At 30.3% G+C, this 21,472-nt stretch overlaps 1 protein-coding gene across 3 annotated transcripts in view; it reads right to left on the bottom strand.

Moving 5' to 3' along the window:
- Positions 1 to 21,472, bottom strand: part of dom (domino helicase) — a 209,334-nt gene that overhangs the window by 43,610 nt on the left and 144,252 nt on the right. For all 3 annotated transcript variants that reach the window (XM_075364173.1, XM_075364174.1, XM_075364175.1), the window contains 7 exons: positions 19,035 to 19,191; positions 9,154 to 9,407; positions 6,963 to 7,099; positions 5,279 to 5,378; positions 3,940 to 4,221; positions 1,576 to 1,815; positions 338 to 458 (listed from right to left, as the gene is read on the bottom strand). In XM_075364173.1, coding sequence (XP_075220288.1) covers positions 338 to 458; positions 1,576 to 1,815; positions 3,940 to 4,221; positions 5,279 to 5,378; positions 6,963 to 7,099; positions 9,154 to 9,407; positions 19,035 to 19,191 — 1,291 coding nt within the window. The remainder of the gene's footprint in view (positions 1 to 337; positions 459 to 1,575; positions 1,816 to 3,939; positions 4,222 to 5,278; positions 5,379 to 6,962; positions 7,100 to 9,153; positions 9,408 to 19,034; positions 19,192 to 21,472) is intronic.

Genomic DNA, 21,472 nt, shown 5'->3' with positions numbered 1-21,472 from the left:
ATATTTTATGCAAAATTGTATCAAATTGTAAGAAAGTAAATAATTGAATCTTTTGACTTAATGTAGGAAAATGATGAATAAACATATCTACTTAAAATATTACAGAAACTAACCTTTGTTTTAGTGACAGTTAAGAATAGCAAGATTGTGACAAAACAAATTAGAATGGCAACTGTCATGGTTACTGTCACAAGGACAGTATTGCACTTGAAAAGTTATAAATTATGCATCACAACAAGCAGATTACAATTCTTAAACTAATGCAGAAATTGACAGTTTTTTTTCTTACAGTTTAATCAAGAAAAAAATGAATTGAAGAAAAAAATCTCTAACTTACCTTTGGCAGAAAGAGTTGGACTAGCTTGTGAAACTGTCACAAGGTTAGCTGTGGTCATACGATGAGCAGGTGTTGTAGGTGATGGAGCTGGTGAGGAGACAGTTGCACGAGCCACAATGTCCTAGGAATAAATTACAATCTTCAAGAAAGTCAGCTAGGTTAAGTGAGTGCAGTACATAAAGGATGACACTGAGCAAATATTTTGTACAAACTTCACTAATAATGACACATGATATTCCTAAATTTTCAGGAAGGATTTTGCAACAACTAACCAAAACTGGTCTCTTCTGCTAAACATCTCCAGCAAAACATTAATTTGACATTACCAAATAAGTAACTTGAGCAATGCGGGATGCATATATTCATGTCAACGGCCTTAATGGATTAGCATAGTCTTCAGTAGATTCTTGACCATTTTTAGGATACCTGAACCACTCAGACCATTTTGTGCAGCTCAAATAGTAAACACCCCCCCCCCCCCAGGCGCTTGAATCATTTTGTGTTTCAATAAAATTTTGCTAAGCTTAACAAAAAATTTGTGTGTAGTCACTCATAACAAAACTTTTCAAAGACACCACCAATAATTTAAATGAGCATTACACAAAACTCATCACAACCACATATGGGTAATTGTTTGTAAGTTCCTATGCTAAAAAGTGGTGCCGACTGCAAATTTAGAAATATCATTATAGTATACTAGACAAAAACCACTGGAGGGAAAAGTTTGGTTTATCTTTTTATCAGATTTCATATAATCACTGAAATCCTCAATATTAAAGAAAAATATAAACTCTAAAATTCTCATTAGTTTTAACACAAGTTAAACCAACACATTATGATCTGCTGAATAAACCCACGCAAAGCTATGATCTTTCTTAATTTCTAGTGTCTACGCATAAAGAAAAGAAGCAATGTTTAAGAATTATTTCATCATTATGTTAAATAAAATTAAAATTAAAAAAAAGTTTGTTTTACATGGTAAGAATTTTAAGAATTTCATTTCGTGAACATTATTAAAACAGAAGCTAACATTTTTATGAATTTTTAATAACTTTTTATTTATTACTTATTGATGGAATGTTTGTTCATGCCTTTGGTAAAAATTCAGTCTTACATTCACGTAAAAAGCTATAATTAATTCAATTTTGTTCAAATAAACAGTTAAGTTCAAATATGTATATCAACATGGCAAATTTCTTCCTGCCATACTAGAAAAAAACAAGCAAAATAACAGATACCTGGACAGTTAATGTTTTGACTGGCCTAGAAGGTCGTGGTGTAGCAGGAGGTGTCGTTGATCCAGCCGGTGACAGGGTTGAAGGTACAGATACAGCACTAACAGTTGGATTAACAGTGCTGGTACCAGCAATACCTACTACTGGTTTCACTGTTCCTTGAGCAGAAACTTGCTGTAATCGAGAGACTCCTAATTGTGTTTGCTGCTGTTGTGATTGCTGTTGTTCAGTAGCAGCCTGTACCTATAACAACCAAAATACAATTGAACTATTCTTTCAATTATTTAAATTAAATTTTTTGTAGTCCATATCTCCTCTGTATGTAAAAATCTAGCTAATTATAAAATATAAAACTTATTCAGTGACTGTACAGTACTGAATTAACATATAGATAGAATGTTAAAGAAAATTTTAATATAACGTTTTTAAAACATTTTAATGTTTTTTTTTTCTTTATTGACTGAACAAATAATTGTTCTATAAATTTTAATGTATCATGTTATGTATAGTGTAAATGTAAAAAAGTAAAATTTAATAAAAAAAAACGTAACTAAGATGGGCTTATGCTCAAAAGCGCTTTAATGAAAAAAAAGTAAGGTAAAAATGTACTTTAATTCTGTACTTTGGCGATATATATAGTCTATATATATATATATATATATAGTTTTTACTTACAAAGTCCAGCACAAATTAACAGTACTTTTGCAAATCCTTTTCTATGAGTTGTTAACCAGCATACAGGCTGATTTCTTAATCCTCATTTATCAAATCTCTTTTTTAATAAAAATGAAGAAAAATCAGCTTAAAAGATTTTATACTTCAATATCAAGTTATTTAATAAGCATAATACCAATAACAAAGGTTATAGTAAATATTGTGAAGAAACAATTCTAATAGTGATACTGGAACAACAGACTCAAATCCAAAATCGATGAATTAATAACACTGTTTTAAATCATGTTTAAGATAAGACAGAATCTGAACTCTAAGATTTTTACTATGGAATGAAGAAGCTTAATATATCTGTAAAAATGTTATTTTAAAACCTGACAGTTTTATAACAGCATATTATAGGATGGTTCATTTAGTACCATCCCACCTCTTATTATTTTACATACTTTCATGCACTAGAAATAACAAAAAGAATACACTAAATATAAGTTTTAATTAAATTTTTAAGTACAGAAAAATAAAAAATGATTAATTCTGTTTTAACAAGAGTTTGAAATGAACTTTTACAACTTTATGCTTGTTCCAATGAAAATGTAAATAAAATCTTATCAGTATAAGGATGCAGTATTTGTGATTTTATAAACATTGTTAGTTTACTTTTTCCATTTATTTCTACTTATTAAAATACAAAACAATTAGAACAAAGGATAACAATCAAGAGCATTGCAAGATAATATCAAACAAATAAGGATTATTTTGATATTGGGAAAAGACAGTCTCACAGTGGTTTAGGAAACAGATGACTGAAACTTTCAGATGACTGAAAGTTTCTTAATCATCAAATGAATTTCTAAATTTTTTGCATTCAATGCTTCAAAAACTTTTAATGGAAAAACCAGGCTACAAAAGTTTATATACCAAAAATACAACAATGATAAACAGAAACAAGGAACAATGTATTGCTGCAGCATGAACATTTTTGCAATACTACAAAAATGAGCATTTGTCAGTGCAGTGCAGGATTCATCCTCTCCAAGGTTCAAGAAGTTTAAGCAAGAATATTCACATAGTGGCCAGCAAGGTTATGGCCACTATCCTGGTTTTGCATTGCAGAGTTTGAATATGATGATGTACAAAAATGTGAAATAATTGTTTTAAATCACAGGTGGGAAAAGACCGACTAATAAAGGTGGTAAAATATGACTACATGTAAAAATAATACAAATAAGTAAGATTATTTTAATGTAATAAAGCTTTCTCCATCACTCACTTTTGGTTTTACATCTAAAACACTCATACATGCCTTGTATAACATTTAAGTACTCTCATAAATGAGATTGGAAAATATTAAGTACCCATAACTGACAAAAGTGAATAATTTTGAAGATCAGAAAAATTATATCAGACAAGGAGATTTTCACCGTAGACAGTGGAGTAATTAATTTAATTATTATTCCTTTCTTTACCTTCTCCCTTTTCAGGAATGGTGTAGGACTGCTTCCTGTTTAGGGTGCTAGTGTCAATGAAAGTAACTGAAGTTGGTTATTCCATCAACAGTATAAAAATAAAAAATTAATTTAATTCTTCATAAACATTTTTTTTACAATAATACACATTTGGAAGTTAGTATTTTATACTGAATACTTTATATTTTTTTACACCTTACAAAACAATACAGAATAATATAATACTTACAGCAGCAGCTGCTTCTTTCTGTTTTTGAATACGTTCTGCTCTTAGTGTTGCTATTTCAACTGGTGATAATGGATTATCATAATCAATACTATATGTAACAAGTACAGCAGCATGTTTAGGATTTTTCATATCTGGATTTACTTGTACAGCCTTCACAGTTGAACGTCTTCTACCAGCGACAGTACGTATCACATCAAAATGTGAATTCATCATTCGTGTATAACATAAATTACTATCCTGAGAGTATAAGTGTGAAGTTCTCAATACACGGCTACATTTATTCTGTGAACATAATCATTAAATTTATATTTTATGAAAGTCAAACTTCAAATCTGAAAAGTATGACAATTATAATATAAAACCACATGTTGATGCACAGACAGTATTACTATGCATATAGGTCTTAGTTTTTAGCTTTAATTTAATTAATCATAATGACTGATACATGACTTCTTATATCAAGTGAAAAATAAAAGTAAGAAGATTATTGAAATAATAAAAAAATGTATTCAATATGAATTAATGTAAAACCATGTACTAAATATTCAAATAAATTGTAATCTAAACAGCAAAACATGAATATTCAAATTATCTCATTCTTGTAACCATAAAGCAAGAGATACTTTCCCTATAAAAATCTTTAAAATGAAGTTATCTCTATTCTTTCAAACAAGTCTTTAATGCTGAAGACAGAAAAGTCATCCATAAAAAAGAAGCTAATATTTTTATCATTGATTATTTTAAACTGGTTAATATTTTTCTGAATAGTTATATATGAGGTTCAGTTAGTGTCATTAACAACCTGAAGTTGAATATCTTTTTGACAATTTTATTAAAGAAAGAATCCTCACTTTATACTCTCTTAATAAGGTTGATTTTTCCATTTTGTTTCACTCAACCTAAACACTAATCATTTCTACAACCTTGTTCAACCTCCCATGTAAAGATAACACATTCAATGTCCTAAATCAAAATTGATAATTAGTTTCATTTTTCATCCTCATTTTCCTTTCCAATTCAAGGTTTCATTCTAAACACTAATATATCTTTGAATTCAGCCACCAGCTTACTGGACCTAACACGACCTACACCATAGTGCTGCCATTGGCTCACAGCACTTAATAATGAGTTGCTACTTCTCTGGGATGTTCCCAATGTTTTGGAACTATCCCAACAATATTATAATTTTCATTAAAAAAAAAACTGAAATGTTTTATGTTAAAACTAGATTAGAAAAGATAAATAATTAAAAAAGTAAACAATAAGTACATATTGAACCTTTAGCTTTTACAAATAATAGTAAATATAATAAAAAATGACGTAAAATTTAACCTCTCACCTGAGTTATTTTATATACACCTTTAGTCTTTTTCTGCTTTTTAGAATTCTGATCTAATAATATTTTTCCTTCCTCTCTAGGAGCTATTGTTGATTCATACCTATAAATAGAAATAGATAGTTTATTAAACATTTTTTTACTGAAGATAGTGAACCAAAAAGTTATTAGAAGTTCTGTTATTATAAAAAAAAGATTTTCACCAGCATAACACTTTGTTCTTTACCAGTATCTGAAGAAGCTTGATTATAAAGCAAAAAGTACCTCAGATTCAAGTAAACCTTTTTCACCTTAAATTAAAATGTATTGTAGTCAATTACAGATTCTGGAATGAAACCCACCATCAAAAACATATTTTCTTTCTTTCACAACCAATACATCTAATCTTTCTTCAGCAATTTTTTATGTTACCCTTCTTATTTGTAATTTTACTGAGTTCAAAATTTCAGAGTCCATTAAATCATAACACAAATTTTAGACTATTACAGGCTCTGCTCTTGTTGGATGACAAAAATTTTCACACAGGTTCCAAAACCAAACAATTAGCCTCTGCTCAGTCTTTTTTTAACTGATACAATAGTGAAGGTGATGATTTTCTGAACCAAATAGTGACTGGTGACAACCCTGCGTCTCCAATATCACTACAGAATCCAAACAGCAGCCTAGCCTATAGAATGGTAATATAGATCTCAGAAAAAAAAAATTTATCACCATTTCAACATGAAAAATTGCACGCACTGTCTTCTGGAATAAAAAAGAGTTTTGTTGGTTCACTCCTTGCAGAGAGGTAAGACTATAAGTACTTCACTCTACTATAATACTCAACAACTGTGCTGTGCAATCCAGAACAAGAGAGGCATACTCAGTCATGGGGTTTTGTTGCTCCTGGCAATGCTTATCTGCATATTGCTGATGAAATTTAAAGACTGATGAACAATTTGACACAAGCAATTGAAGCATCCACCTTAGAGACCTGACTTGGCGCTGAGTAACTACCACTTATTTCTCCATTCCAATCAATCTCTTGCTGGTCAGTGCTACATGAAAAATGTTGTACTATAGTGGTTATCTTCACTGGTGACACCATTATTTAAGGAATGTAAAACTGATTACAAAAATGGAAAAGGCCTAAATAATGGTGAAAATATGGTAGAAAAGTAGTTTAAGGAACGCTCTTCCATGTAATAATAAAATTGTGCTGAAAGTTGTGTATTTTTTAATAACAAAATGATACTTATCTGACACACCTTGTATTTCTTAATAGTACATACATCAAAGATATAAATTTGGTATTTTTCAAACATCAAACATGAGTTGGAAAACTTCTTGAGAAAGGTGTACAGGGCAGATCGCTAATTTTAGACATTACTGAGTTTATTGCTTAGACAGCTGAGGTTCAGATAGTACCTTTCTATACAGACAAACATATTATAAGTAAAAACACATGTTAAATTGTAAATTAAAGGAAATCTTGTAGTTTATCTGATATCTGAGCTGTATATCTGGAGAATAATTAGTTCTGCAATAATTTTAAGACCTGTCAAAGTCCTACCACTTCAATATAAAGATTAAAATCTTTATGAAGTACAAGCTAAATAAAAAATACATGAATAATCAAACTGTATCATTTCACACACAAAAAAAGACAAATTACATGAACAATAAAGAACTAACTTTAATCACCTACCTTATACGACACTGTTTAGGGGAACGATAAGTGCGGGAAGATGAATTCACAATATCAGCCACCAAATCCCAGTTAGGTATATGCCCAGGAGATATAACAGCTAAACTTAATGGTAGCTCCTGAATTGTCTGAATAGCCTGGAAAAATAAAGGACAGACAACATTTCAAGGTTAACGATTAGCTAAGAATAAAGAACTGTTGGGTATCAAATTTTAAAAACATAATGGTACTGAAGATCAAATAAATTTCACTTATCTTTAAATTTGATAAGATTAACAATAATTTTTTACTTATGTTATAGACAGAAAAAAATTAAACTATTGTTTACAACAGTTAAACTTGAAAAATGTAATTATTATTAAAAACAGAATACCAATGTTGCGTCATATGTAACAGTACAGTCAGTTTATAGTCCTTTTAATAACAAAAAAAAAAAAATTAATATCAATTAATAAATATAAAGTTTTTGTGACTTAGGTTAATGACTATCTTAAATTCATAATTTTCCACCCTATCATATGATGTATTTGTCCAGGAAATTTTCAATACCAATAATATTTGTTAATAATTAAAATAAATCTAACAAACAGACAGACATATTAACAAACTGAGAAAATTTTAATAATTTTTATAACCATCTCAAGTTAGGGTTTATATATAGCAGAGCTGAATCAGTTTATACATTAAGCTCTATATTCTATATTTCCTATGATGCCACTGGTAATATTCATACTGTATACACAACGAATATTAACTGGAAATTAGCACCCATTTAACAAGAAAGAAATCTTTTGTATATCCTACTCTGCCATTAATTCATTCAGAAACATAAGGACTGGTTTGTTTTTGGCTCTTCAACATGGAAATACTAAGAACTGTAGGACAGTTGTCAAAAATGTTCCATTTGTAATGTTTAAAATGATGTTTATGCTGTATCTCTATTTTCTTTACATTGACTGGAACAAATTATATGAAACAAATTTTTACATACCTGAGATTACAAGTGGAATACTACCACATGAGAAAATGTGAAATTATTTACTGGTGTCATCAAGAGTATAATGCTTATATTGTATGATTAATTCATTAACATGATAGCAACTTTAACTATGACAATCAGTGGATGTTCTCCTTCCCTGCATTTAATTCGACACCTTTTGTCACACTTTTGGATTAATACGTAGCAACACTGTAAACTTCCTTAATCTGTCATGTTTCTGTAATGAGATGGTGTATTTTTTGCTTATCCGAAAGTGAATTACAGACATCAGTTTACATGCAACAGGATTTTTAATTGCATCAACTTTAAAACAGCAAAAAAGCTTCTACAGCTATTAAACTCACCAAGACAAAGTAAAGTTGTTTAATTAGATTGGATAATCATGAATTGGCCACAATTCATGATATAGGGCTATATATATTAACACACTACAGACAAATATGGGTTAAATAGATGAAAATATTAGTAAGAGTAGTGGAAATGATGTGGAATGACGATCTATGAGGCTTAAATATAATTATAACGGAGATTTCTTGGGAATACAGTACAACAAAAAATGTAAAATACCATAACTCTGAATTTCCTTGCTATTTAAAATTTACAACAAAATAATATTTGCAAATATAAAGCAAAAGAGATTAACATCATCATTATATGAACCCTTTCCAAGGTTTAATTAATTATATACTTTGTTTTGCTACAAAAAATATAATATAAATCAAAGCCAAGATCTTAATTTATTTTATAATTAATTTATTTAAATGTTGGTTTTTCATATAAATCAACAATCATTATTCTAATTAGTTCCATAGTGCCAACAGCTTTAGGAGAGGTACTAGCAGTCATTAATTATGTTTAAACCTTACCACAGTGCTTTAGTATATATTTTTATTATTATATCCAGCCTTTTTGCTCATTCCTACATTTTATTAATTTATTACTATTAGACATTTTTATTATTTTGGTCAACACTGAAATAAATTTAATTTTGGGTAAATAATACTGTTTGGTAAAATATTCAACAGGTATTAATATTAATTACCTTCTCTGAAATTTGCAAATTTTGTAATAATAACAATATTTACAACCATTTGCAGATTGGAAAACATACATGATTCAACCAGTAATAAACTGAACTTTTTTTGATACAGTAACAGCCTTTAAAATTATTCCTATAAAATTATATCTTACCTGTAAAATTGTCCAATCTTCATGAATTAACCATTCTGGAACATCTGGTTCTGGTGTTGTCTTAGTAAGAAGAATTGGTGGTTTTAAAGATGGAATAGATGGTCGTACACCACCACGATATTTATGCAACCTCAACTCATGCCTTATTTTCATTAATGTTGGTGATGGTCGATCAAATAATGATCTTGGTGCATTCATCATATTTGCCAATGATGCTTCATCACGGTAATGCAATCTCACCTTAACTGGACGGCCTATAAAATCATCAATAATGAACCTTAATAAATAGAATTAAAATAAATTCTAATAATCATTTTCCCTCACAGAATATTTATTCAGTCATAGACAGTTACAGTAATTCTTTTGAAGGGGGGAATGTAAAAAGTAACTCCTAGCAACTGAACTAATGACCATGAGAAGAGGTAGGTAAGCATGTTGTTTATAAGTAAGTGGTTAGTTGAATATGAATATATGTTCAACATTTTCTGAAGAAAAAAAGGGCTTTAATCATTAGAAGAATTTATGAAGAAATTATTGCAATAAAGTCTGCATTTTATTATCATTATTAACAGATGGCTATCTATACCATAAGTCCCTTACACTACAGCCATTTCCATTCCCCTATATTCTCAGCCAGACTAACAATATTAGAGCCCCAAATGTAAACACCTACAAAAGTTTCAATCTTCAATCAAGATCACTGATAAAAAAAAATTGATAATTGACTAATTAAATCTTAAATTAAAAATACCTTCAATAGAACTTTATCAGTAAATGTGTTTACTAAAACAGAGATCTTCACTATTTGAACTACATAAATTTTGAATTTCTTTAGGCAACAAATTATAAATGTATAAATTATTTAATGTAACAAATAATTTAAAAAAAAAAATCATATAAGATTTCATTGTTACTTTATAGTGTAAAAGACAAGAGAATATTAACTTCGAATATTATAGTAGTATCATTTGATACTATTACTTTCCCGGCGATAGTGATATATGCTGCTGAAGCTACAATGGAAAAGTAGACAGATTGGTAAAAACAGTTTATTAAAAATTGGTCTAAAAGGAAAAAATTGATTAAATACATTGTATATAATCTGTAAAAAAACTTTTTTATTCTAAAGTTCCCCAGATAAAAAATCTATTTTTGTCAGGTGGATGTAAGTGCATATGTATATATGTTAGCCTGTTTGGTTTTATAACTGTAGACCCTGTTATATGATTTTCTTTGAATTTGGTATATAGGTACTACCTTTGAAGAGAAAGAATACATTTAATTTTTGCAAAAATTGGAAGCGGGCAAAAAGCAGAAAAATATTTTTTTTTCATTTTTTTCTATACCTTGGTTCAAAAAAAGAGAATGGAAATTTGTAAATTCATATTTTCTACAACAATATAGGCCTCCCAAACCAATATTAAAATTTTTTGCTTATCCCATTCCAGTTTAAATTTAAATTTATCTCGCAAGTTACCAACACCATTTAAAATCTTAAATTTTTCTTAATCATAAGTATTTCTTGAAAAAAAAAATTAGCCAAAAATTTTCATTCCTTTCCAAGAAAATTACAACTTTATTTAGAATTATATGACTGACTGTGTCTGTATTTTTAAAACTTAAAATTTTTTAAAAATTGAACCTGGTGCATGAGCCCCAAATTTTCAAAAAGTCAAAAACATATTTTTAAAAAAAATTGTTATACTAATATATTAATATTAAAGCATCAGCTTTGAAAATAAAAACTACAATATAGCATCAGCTGTATTGTAATACATTTACAATACATTAATATGTCAAAGAAATAACTAAAACTGGCTAATTGAACATTTTTGGTACTGTCTACACTTGCTGTACTTTTAGTTATTACACAAAACAACAGTCCCACCATTCAGTTTTAATTACATTCTCTAAAAAGGTAGAAATAATAATTTTTTATTTATTTTTTAACTATATATCATAAAATTAGGAATAAATATTTTCACAAAAATATTTGAAAAAAATTTCTTGATTTTGGTTATAGTTTATCAATAAAAAGGAATTATTTTATTGTAGATACAAACAGAGCTTAAAATGATTGAGTTGAAAAAAACATTCTGGTGTATCTAGAAAGTTTACTTGAAAAAATTGACAATTCTCACCCCTTCCTAAAAATTAATTTTATTTATTTAGAATTATGGCAGTATCTTTGTTTTTTAAACAATTTTACAAAGTTTTCTTTTTAAACTTTTATCACTGCTTAGGGACTATTTTAGTCCCATTGTTCAACTTTTATTAATTCTTTCACAAGTATAGAAAACAATCAGTTTTTTGTTTGCATTTATAACTGTGCATTATAAAAATATAGAAATAAATATTTATACATAAAAATGCATGCATCTCCATGGCAGTGATAGCATCTTGGCTTTTTTTCTGGAGGTACTGGGTTCAAATCCTGGTCAGGCATGGCATTTTTCATATGCTATATATTTCCATTTTTATGTTTTTATCCAAAAACTTCTTTGTAAGTTTCTGTAGTGAATTAATTTATCAGTAATAAAAATGTGAAAAAAGAAATCTGACAAATAGAGCTTAAAATGATTAAATTGCATAAATATCCAAGCAATGCCGATGTTATGACTATGTTATTGTTGACATTTTGTTTTTATATCAAAACTTAGCCATCGTAACATTTAAATATAAATTTTACTGGCATAAGATTGTTATAACTTAGTTGTTTTTAATTAAAAACAGCTGTTTTAATTCATAACATTTTTCTGTAACTTTTGTTCTATTTGGTTTTACATAATAAAATAGACTTTATAGATCTCATAGACTTTATTAGATCAATTTTCTCAGAATTTAATACTCTACAAGTTTTGAAAATAAAATTTATACACTGATTAATCATTTAACAAAAGTATTGTAATTCAAACCTAAAACACCTATTTTTTTGTCACCAAATTTTTGATTTACATTGGATACCATGAAGAAAATTACAGGAGATACAGTTTTGGAATCTGTTTATTTGATTTTTCAGGTAAAAAACATAAGAATCCATCAAGTTTACCCCTTATAAAACATCTTAAAAATTTAAGTATGAGTTTCACCGGGGGAAATGAAATCCAGGTGAAATTTTTTGCTGGCTGTAATTTGATAACAAAGCTTTTTTTTGGACAAATATTTACACTTTTGCCTTATTTCAAGCTCTACATCAGTTCTCCAATTATTAGTCTTTCTTCCTGAATCATCCTTATATTATATATTACACAAATTAGTTTTTTTAATTAGATTTTCTTATATGAAATCCACCTTGAAGAATGGAATTGCCTTAAGAGGGAATTCCACACAAGGGAGGTCTTCATTACACAAAAAAAAAATACTGTTTGAAATGGCTCACTTGGGTCCAAAATGGTATTTATTGTAAGCCAATTTTTAAGCTTTCACAGCAATAGAATTAACATTAATGTTTATGTTAATTAAAAATTAACATTAATTGAATGTAGCTCTATAAAAAATTTATAAATCTTGACTGTGAACAAAGTATTAAGACAATGTTGGAAGGGGAGAGTAGAAATCAGCACATTTCCATTTATGTCAGTATACAACCATGTATTTCTTTGTCACATGTCTCTTTTAATTTTCTCTTTCTCTCAATTGTCAGAGAATTTTAGGAGCAAATTGTACATTAGAAATCTTTTAATTGTTGTAAAAAAGCAATCTTACTCTCAGTTAGCTGTCCTGAGAGCTTGGAGATATTTATTTTCACACTTCCCTATAATTCTATACCATTTGCCATGCAGGATTAGCAAATCTAAGACAATCTTTAGATTTGCTAATCTAGAAATTGTTTTTAGAAAGTAAAAACAATTTTTTGAGAAATATATATATATATATATATATATATATATATACATGCATATATATACATACATATATCATCATCAAAACTGTTTTTTTATTATTATTTGGTGCTATATTCTGACATTATTATAAGCTGACATTCTTGTTTACAGTAAAATGCCAATGTTTCCGGTAGCTGATTTATCAAAAGATTCATACCTTATTCTTCTGTCTGAAACTTTCATTTAATTTTACTTATTCAGATTAGATAAATGCAATGTTTACTGTAAAAATAATTAAAATAAATAGCATCATGAAACATATATTGATCAATTCTTTAGCAGAAAGCCTATCACTGAGTGAAAGCCTATCACGAATGATTTTTATGGCAAAAACCATACATTATTGTTTTGTATTAACTCCACCTTGAGGCATATTTTTCAGAATGTGATGATAAGAGGCAATTTCCTGAGCCAGTGTTTTTCAACCTTTTTAGCTCAATGAGCCCCAAAAAGAAAAAAAATATGTAATGAATATTTCACAATCCCCCTATTACAAACCAATGAAACCTCGTTAAAACTATTTAGCTGCGGGTAACGGGTATAAACGTATAGCAACGGGTATAAACATGCATGTATGAAGTGTATAAACATGAGCAATTTACAGGTTCCAACTTGATGTGTAAATGCCCCTTGTAATTTGGTCTGCTTGCATAACTTTCGCTTCAAGAGAGTCATGTTTGAACATGCATATGATGCATTTGAAAACTTCCTGTTCTCAGCAGTATAAAAGAAGGAATTGCAGAATGTGAATTTAGTTTCAAATGGGAAGTATGTGTCTGGTGACTTTACTTAAGTTTTTAAAAGCGTAGTTTCATGAAAATAATAATACAGATTTTGGATTTTTAGTGTGCAGTCAAACTATGTAACCGTTTCTTTTTTTCTTCAAATAGGTTCTTATTAAAAATGGATAAATTTGTGAAAAACAAAGTGACCCATCTACATCCAGTACACAGACTGGTAAAAAAACAAGATTGTACAATAACAGTTATTTAGATTATGGTTTTACCTCATTGGATGGGAAACCACAGTACATTGTTTGCTTTCAAATCCTCTCCGATGAAAGCATAAGCCATCAAAAAATTAATTCTACACTTGGAAACTAAGCATCCGAAATATAGAAGCAAACCCTTGGAATTTTTTGAAAGAAAATTATATACTTTGAGAAATAAACAAGCTTATATTTGTAAATCAAGCCATAGTGATAAAAGTGCCCTTGAAGCATTTTATCTCATAGCATTAAGAGTAGCTAAGATGTCCAAACCCCGTACAATCGCAGAAAACCTCATGTTCCCTGCTGCAATTGATATATGGTCAGTGTTTTAATAGGTGTGGAAGAAGCAAAAAAACTGGAAAAAATTCTGCTTTCTAATGACAAAGTATCAAGGTGAATCAATGACATGGCTGCCAATGTTCATAATCAGATAAATCACAAAGTGAGTTCAAGCAAATTTTTTATCAATACCTGGAAAATGCAACAGGACAATATCTTTTTGCTGTTTTATGAAGCTATTAAAAACTATAACATAGATTGGAAAAAATGTATTGCAGTATAACCCAAGTAACAAAATTGATTGATAAAATTATTTTAAATGATTGCTTGTAAATTACTTTTAATCCATTTACAAGGAAAAAATCTTACTTAATTTTCATTCAACCAAAAAGGTATTCTTAAGTCTAATAAATAAGCCTGAATAACTTCCAACAGATAAATACTTTAAAAAAATGTTTAATTGCAATTACAGATGCCTAATAATGTTTATTTATAACAAATGCCTAATGACAGGTAAGCTACTTTTCTCATAGAGGTCTACATAATTTTAACATTTGAAACAAACCTTTTTGGTTTAATAATTACAATAAAATTTCTTTGAATCTTTTTCTCTTAATACATGCATTATGTGTAATACAAATTAGACGAAAAGAGTCTAGAGAAAAAGAGTGACTGATAAAAGAACATATAACTATCCAATGAACAAATTTTAAATGTTTACCTTTCCTTATATGCAATATATGAGTATCACAATAAAGTTTGCAGAATCATTTTATAGACTCTACATTACATTTTATTATAATGATGAACCCTGTTCATGGAGACAGTCTTGTGAAAAGAAGTTCAGTTTTCAAGTGGGGAGGCGAGGTTTAGAGAAGAGAGAACTTCAACAAAGAATGAAACATTCAGGGCACCCCTCCACTGTTCAAAAAGATGTTTCTGAGTAGAAAATTAGACAACCCATCAACTCGTGGTCTGAGAAGTTGCTGAGGTCAATGGAATCAACCAAGAAACCATGTGCTTCATCCTCAAACAAGAATTAGGATGTCAAAATATTGTACAAAAATCGCTACTTGACAGGTCATAAAAAGGGAAGTTGTTTGGAGATTATAGACAACTTTCAAAATATGATTACAGGTGATGAAACTGGATTATGAGTATAATCCTGAGACAAAGAAGCAGAGTATGGAATGGAAAAACCAAATGAGTCACTGATGAAAAAAGTCATCTGTCAAAATCAAAGAATGCTGATGGTTTTTTTTTTTACTCACATGAGGAATTGTGCAATTGTGTAACCAGAGTTCTGTTTACAACCTGAAGTAATGAAATGTTTTCATGAAAGAGTCATCGAATTAGGTATGTCCCACTGCCGAAGTATCTACGTGTTATCCTTGATGAGAATCTTCAATTCAAGGAGCACTTTCAATATACTGCCAAGAAGGCTTGTTCTGCTTTCTTCAGTATTCGGAGAGCAGTTCACCTCAGATTGGGGACTTAATTTCAGAACCATGCGTGTTCTATATAAGGGTGTAAACCAAGTTATAATACAGTATGCTGCACCTTTTTAGGCTTATCAAATGAGGTACAAGTGTTATAGGAATATTTTGTTGACAGCCCAGCATCTCCTATTATATGTGATTGGTGTCTATAGGACTGTCTGTTGAGAGGCAGTCCTTGTTATTTCTGGTATTAAGTGCATTGATACTCTTGCGACTGTGTGCCAATTGCATCATGATACTAAGAAGGTAGGCAAACTTATCTCTGGATAAATAAAAGAACCAGATCAGGGTTTCCATTTACGGAAGGTCAGGTGGACTGAATTTCCTGGTAGCCATTACATGCATGGAATTTTTCCTGATGTGAGAAGTATGCAAGTAATTAGGTGGATTTCTCCCAATAGGCAAATTACACAGTTTCTTTCTGGACATAGTGCTTTTTGAGATAGGTTGGCCAGATTTGGTTTGATTAATTCATGCTAGTGCCTGAAGTGTAGGGTCACTGATGATGTGCATCATGTCTTATATATCTGCCCCAGGTACGAAGCTGAACGAACCAAAGTAGCTAGAGGGCTTGTGAGAATCAATTGTGGTTTTGACCTGCAAGTTAATTGAAAAACTGAAATGGACTGGAATATAGTTGCTGGCTTTCTTAGATTCTTAGCCCTGTGTAGGATGGCTGAGGGGATCTGATGCTGTTATAGATATATAGATAGAATAGCAACTCATGTGGCTAGGGGCTCATCTGGGTGCTTACTTCATTAAGGTGAGCATCTTGGCATTAAGCTCTGATCAGCTTAGATATTCACTATTAGTGATGGGTGGAGAACTGTGATAAAGCTGTGGTGTAAGAGGGTGTAGGCATTGACCTCGCCTCTGAATGTGGACCAGAGCAGAGAGTGATAGGGTATGCTTTCATTAGAGGCTTATTAAATTTGTGAATCTGTTTCTTGATTTTTAAGTAAATCAAGAGGACATTGAGTAAATTGAAATATGAGCAAAATTTTGTTGCAATTAACACTTGTTTTATTGGTATGGGGATAGTATTTTTGGTGTTTAAAGACTCAATCAAGTAATGATCTGAGTGCATAGTCTAATTGAATTTATATATAGGAAGAGTTTATGTGCGAAACCTTTGGTGTCAGAGGAAGGCACAGGGATCTCACTTCTGCAAATTGGTTAATTTGATAGTTGAAGATTGTAAGTTATGGTAGGTGGTGGTTGTTAGAGGCTATACGAAGGCAATAGTAGGTTGTGTAAATAAGCTGATGGAAATGTTTGCAGAGGCATTTGCATTGGTGACATCCTGAGGCCAAACTGATGACTGTGTGGTGTTATCAAGTTTAGAGGATCTAAAAGATGACCGCTGGTAAAGCCAATCAGGGCTTGGAACAGAGGAGGTGGTGTGGTGACCAGGATTGTCACTATGTGGGTATCTTCCCCTACGGGGTTCAGGAAGTGTGAAAAAGTTTGCAAAAGGAGTCCTGATTTGTAGCAAGACCAGTTGTGAATGCTATCATTGTTGTCAATCAGTTTTTAGCCAAAACGGCCACCATGGTCCTTAAATACGCCCCCCCCCCCACCACCCACTATTCATTGGCTTTGACTCCTTGTGAGTTTGTTTTATTAACAAATTGAAAAAGAAGTTGAAAGGGCACCATTTTCAGATTCTGGAGGCCATTAGAATCAACATCAGAGATAACAGAGGAACAATTTTGCCATGTTTCAAAGGCTGGAAAAGGCAAATGGAGAAGTGCATTTCAGCATAGGGAGAATACTTTGAAAGGTGCAGTGTATAACTATATTACATTTTTCAATAAATAATTTTTACAGCATTAGTCTGTAAACTTTATTATCATACCCTGTAGACAGCAGTTGCTTAAAATTGAATTCATCACTATTATTTTACCAAAATACATTTTTACCCGATTTTCTGCGCGTCAGATCCCACAGGCAAAAAATTTACTTGTTTCTTACAAGTTTACATGTTTCTTATTAATCCATATATGATTAATAAGAAACATGTATAACACCTCCAGCTTATCTTTTCCCTTTTTCTTAGTGTCGATATTTCACACCCAATCAGAAGTACACTCCAAATGTAACACATTTTCCAAGAAACTTCCTCACTTCTAATTCCATTTTACTACATAATATATGTTCAACTCTTCCTTCTTTAGTATAAAATATTTTTTAGTTTATTGTTTCTTATCCCTATTACTTTTGTTTTCTTATCAGTCATTTTTATTAATTTTACATATTCTATCACATCATCTTATAATTTTGAATTGTTGAACATTCTGCAATTCATATCTTAGACACCACATTATCCAATACCACAATGATTAATTTATACAATTTGTTCTCCTTTCTCTAAGCTGATCCATTCATATTTTCTAGATTATTTTTGATCAAATCTTCAAAAAACATATGCGTTAAACAACAATGCTTATAAGCAGCACCCTTACCATATTCTTCTTCAGACATCAAAAACCTCTTTGCACATCCTGTATTTTCATTAACTGTATTTTAAGGCAGATTTAATTTTTTAGATTACCTTTTCACTATATATAGATGGTAGCAGAACAAAATTAAGAATCAATAAATATTGCAAAATGGATAGACTAAAATGTTTGAAAACAACTAAAATACAAATTTTTGTTTACATTGTCTTGCAAAACTAACTCTTGATGTGTAAAGATTTAAAGTATTAAATATAATTTTAAGTCAGTTTGTAAGAGATTGACAATTTTATTATAAAAGTTAATCAACTGTTTTACATACACAATTATTAAACTCTTATAAAAATATTGGTTATTTTATGAAAACTGGAGGTACGAAATGTGGCTTTAATAGCAGTGCAATGATAATCATTTAAAACATTTATCACAATCATATTCTCTTGATTCCTTCCAACTTGAACAGTTAATCTAGTAATCAGTTGGAAAAAATAAAACAAAGCTAAATTGCATACTGTATAATAGAAATGGAAATTTCTAGATAAATGTGGGATATGTGTACAAATGGATCAATTTCTATATACTACATTTAATAAGGCATCAGTGTGGAATATACACAAAAAAATCTAAACTTTTCTAAGTAAACAATTTGTACAATAATCTTATTTATGGAACCAGTTAGACAACTGATATATTTTTCAATTCCATTGTCAACAGATATAACTTAATATAAATGTTTTTAAAAAAATAACCACATCATTATAATACAGACCATCAATGATCTCGGAGCGTGCTCGTTTTCTATCCTTCTTGTAATATACTGGTGGCAATTCAGATTCTGGCATAATGCTGTGTTCATACAAATAACCAAGTGCATGATCGATATACACATCACCTTCATCTTGTGGCGGTGTAGGAGGGCACCACATCTATATACAATTTAAAATTATCACAGATTATTTATTAGACAAAAGTTACATCATCTAAAACAATAAGCATATTGCATCAGAGTTCACATAAAAAAAAGTCTGAACATAAAACATCTATATGATTTTTTTTCCTGATTAGAACAATACTAATGTACCATGTATGGTTGCACTTAATGTTTGTTTAAAAAATACCTAACAAACAATAAATAAAAACAAAACTTAGGTTTATTTATGTTTTAGAAATAATTATAACTAAATAGTTAACATTACCAGTCATTCCCAAGCCCATGTGAAGGAAAAATAAGAGACCAGTTACTGAGCAGTTGTGGGAGCACTGAAGTCAAATAGGTTCAACAACCAAATACCAGGATATGTTTTAGTTACAGATTAAACTGCTTATGTTACTAGCAAATTCTAATTCTACCCCAATAGAAATACATCAGGAAATCCCCTGGATAGGGTGTGGCCATATTATCAACAGCTTTACACTGCAAAGATATGATAGTTGTGAAACAAATTCAACCCTATTTCAGAAGTAAAGGATTTCTGATGGAATACAAAAGATGAAGAAGATTTACTGTTGATTCTGAAACCTGGAAGGTAGTTGTGAAGGAGCCCAAAGCTTACACTGGGCTGCAGTGCCAACATAAAAGATCTTAATATTCTTAAATGACACAAAGGATGCAGAAAATTAAATTTCTCAAGTTAAGAGCAAAAATTTATGGTAGTGAAAACACGAATTATATTTTGATGCAAAAATATACAGAGTACCACAATACGAGGCACAGTTCAAAAGTAAGGGCCGATTGGTGTAACAAAATGAGAACAGTTGAAAAAATAAAAAAATTATTAATTGTTTCAAATACTTAGACACCTACTTTATTTTTCTACATAATCACCATTTCGTTCCTAATACTTTTGAAGTCATGAAACAAGCTTCTTCAAACCCACTGGATAAAATTTCACCACCTGGGATTGTAGCCACTTGTACACAAAGATTTTCAATTTTTCACTTTCCTCAAATCGTTGAGATGCAAGCTAGTTTTTGAGGTGTAGGAAGAGATGGTAGTCACTGCGAGAATGGAAATTTGTAGCATATGAAAAGTGCCATGCCTGAATGGGATTTAAACCCAGGACCTCCGGATGAAGGCTCTAAATTTTTGAATTGTTTCTGTTGTGCATAAAGCTGTATGTGGATGTGCATTATCATGAAGAACAATTCCTGATCTCAGCATTCCCTATCGTTGGTTTTGAATTGCATGACACAGTTTAGAAAGCCTTCCACAATAAACTTGTCTCTTTTTCTCAAAATTTGTCTCCTTTGTGGTTAAAGCAGTTGAGAAAATCATGTGCAGATGTCATTCTGTGATCTTTGTGAGCATTTGTCAACTTTTTCAGCAACTATTGAGCACACAGTTTACAATAGCCAAGTGTCATATATCTTAACAATGTTGTCTTTAAAACTAGAACTGGAAATTATAAAGAAAGGTTGTTAATTGTAAAGCGACAATTTTCCCTCATTTCTGGTTTCACACATTCAACAAGATTGTCAGTCCGGACAATAAGCCTGTCACTCTTCTATTCATCGTGAACATTTACTGAATTACCTTCCCTAAACTCAGGACACCATTGCTTCACTTTTCTATCAATCACTGCAGTAGGCACACATGTTTACACAACTGACGAATTTCAGCAGCATTGTTTCCTCTTGTGTTTAGAAATCTTATCGCTGATCGAACTTCACAACTGGCAAGATTTGTTATTACTGTACTCATTTTACACACCATCTTGGAAAGGCAAACAACAATGAACTGACAGTGATGTGGTAATTATATTCCCAGCAGATTACTTACTTAAAGTTATGCATGAACCAATCAGTACTGCCAATTGCTATTTATAACTCCTCGGTTCTTTAGAGCTGCACCTCACATATAGGATAAGAAAACATTAACTAGAAACTGCCACTTTAACTGAATACTTGATCCTCAATATTTAATGCAAACAAGGGTCACAAAAACCACCCATAAATGAAAATCAGGAATATGAATTTTATTTTAATTTGAAACTGCTAATAAGTTTTTAAATGATTTAAGACAATCTTGCTTCCATACTTATCAATCCCTACCACAAACAGACTATTATCAAAATACATTTTTCTTTCTTCATATTCCTCTTCATCAGCAGTAGCCCACTCTAGTTTGTCATAGTGTAGTGTAGCTTTCATTTAAGTGCAAGTTCAATTCTATCTAAGTGCAATTCTGTTTTTTAAAAATCACACAAA

This window comes from Lycorma delicatula, chromosome 4 (assembly GCF_047948215.1).
Source record: "Lycorma delicatula isolate Av1 chromosome 4, ASM4794821v1, whole genome shotgun sequence".
Classification (NCBI taxonomy): domain Eukaryota; kingdom Metazoa; phylum Arthropoda; class Insecta; order Hemiptera; family Fulgoridae; genus Lycorma; species Lycorma delicatula.
This window is presented reverse-complemented; position numbering and strand designations above follow the sequence as displayed.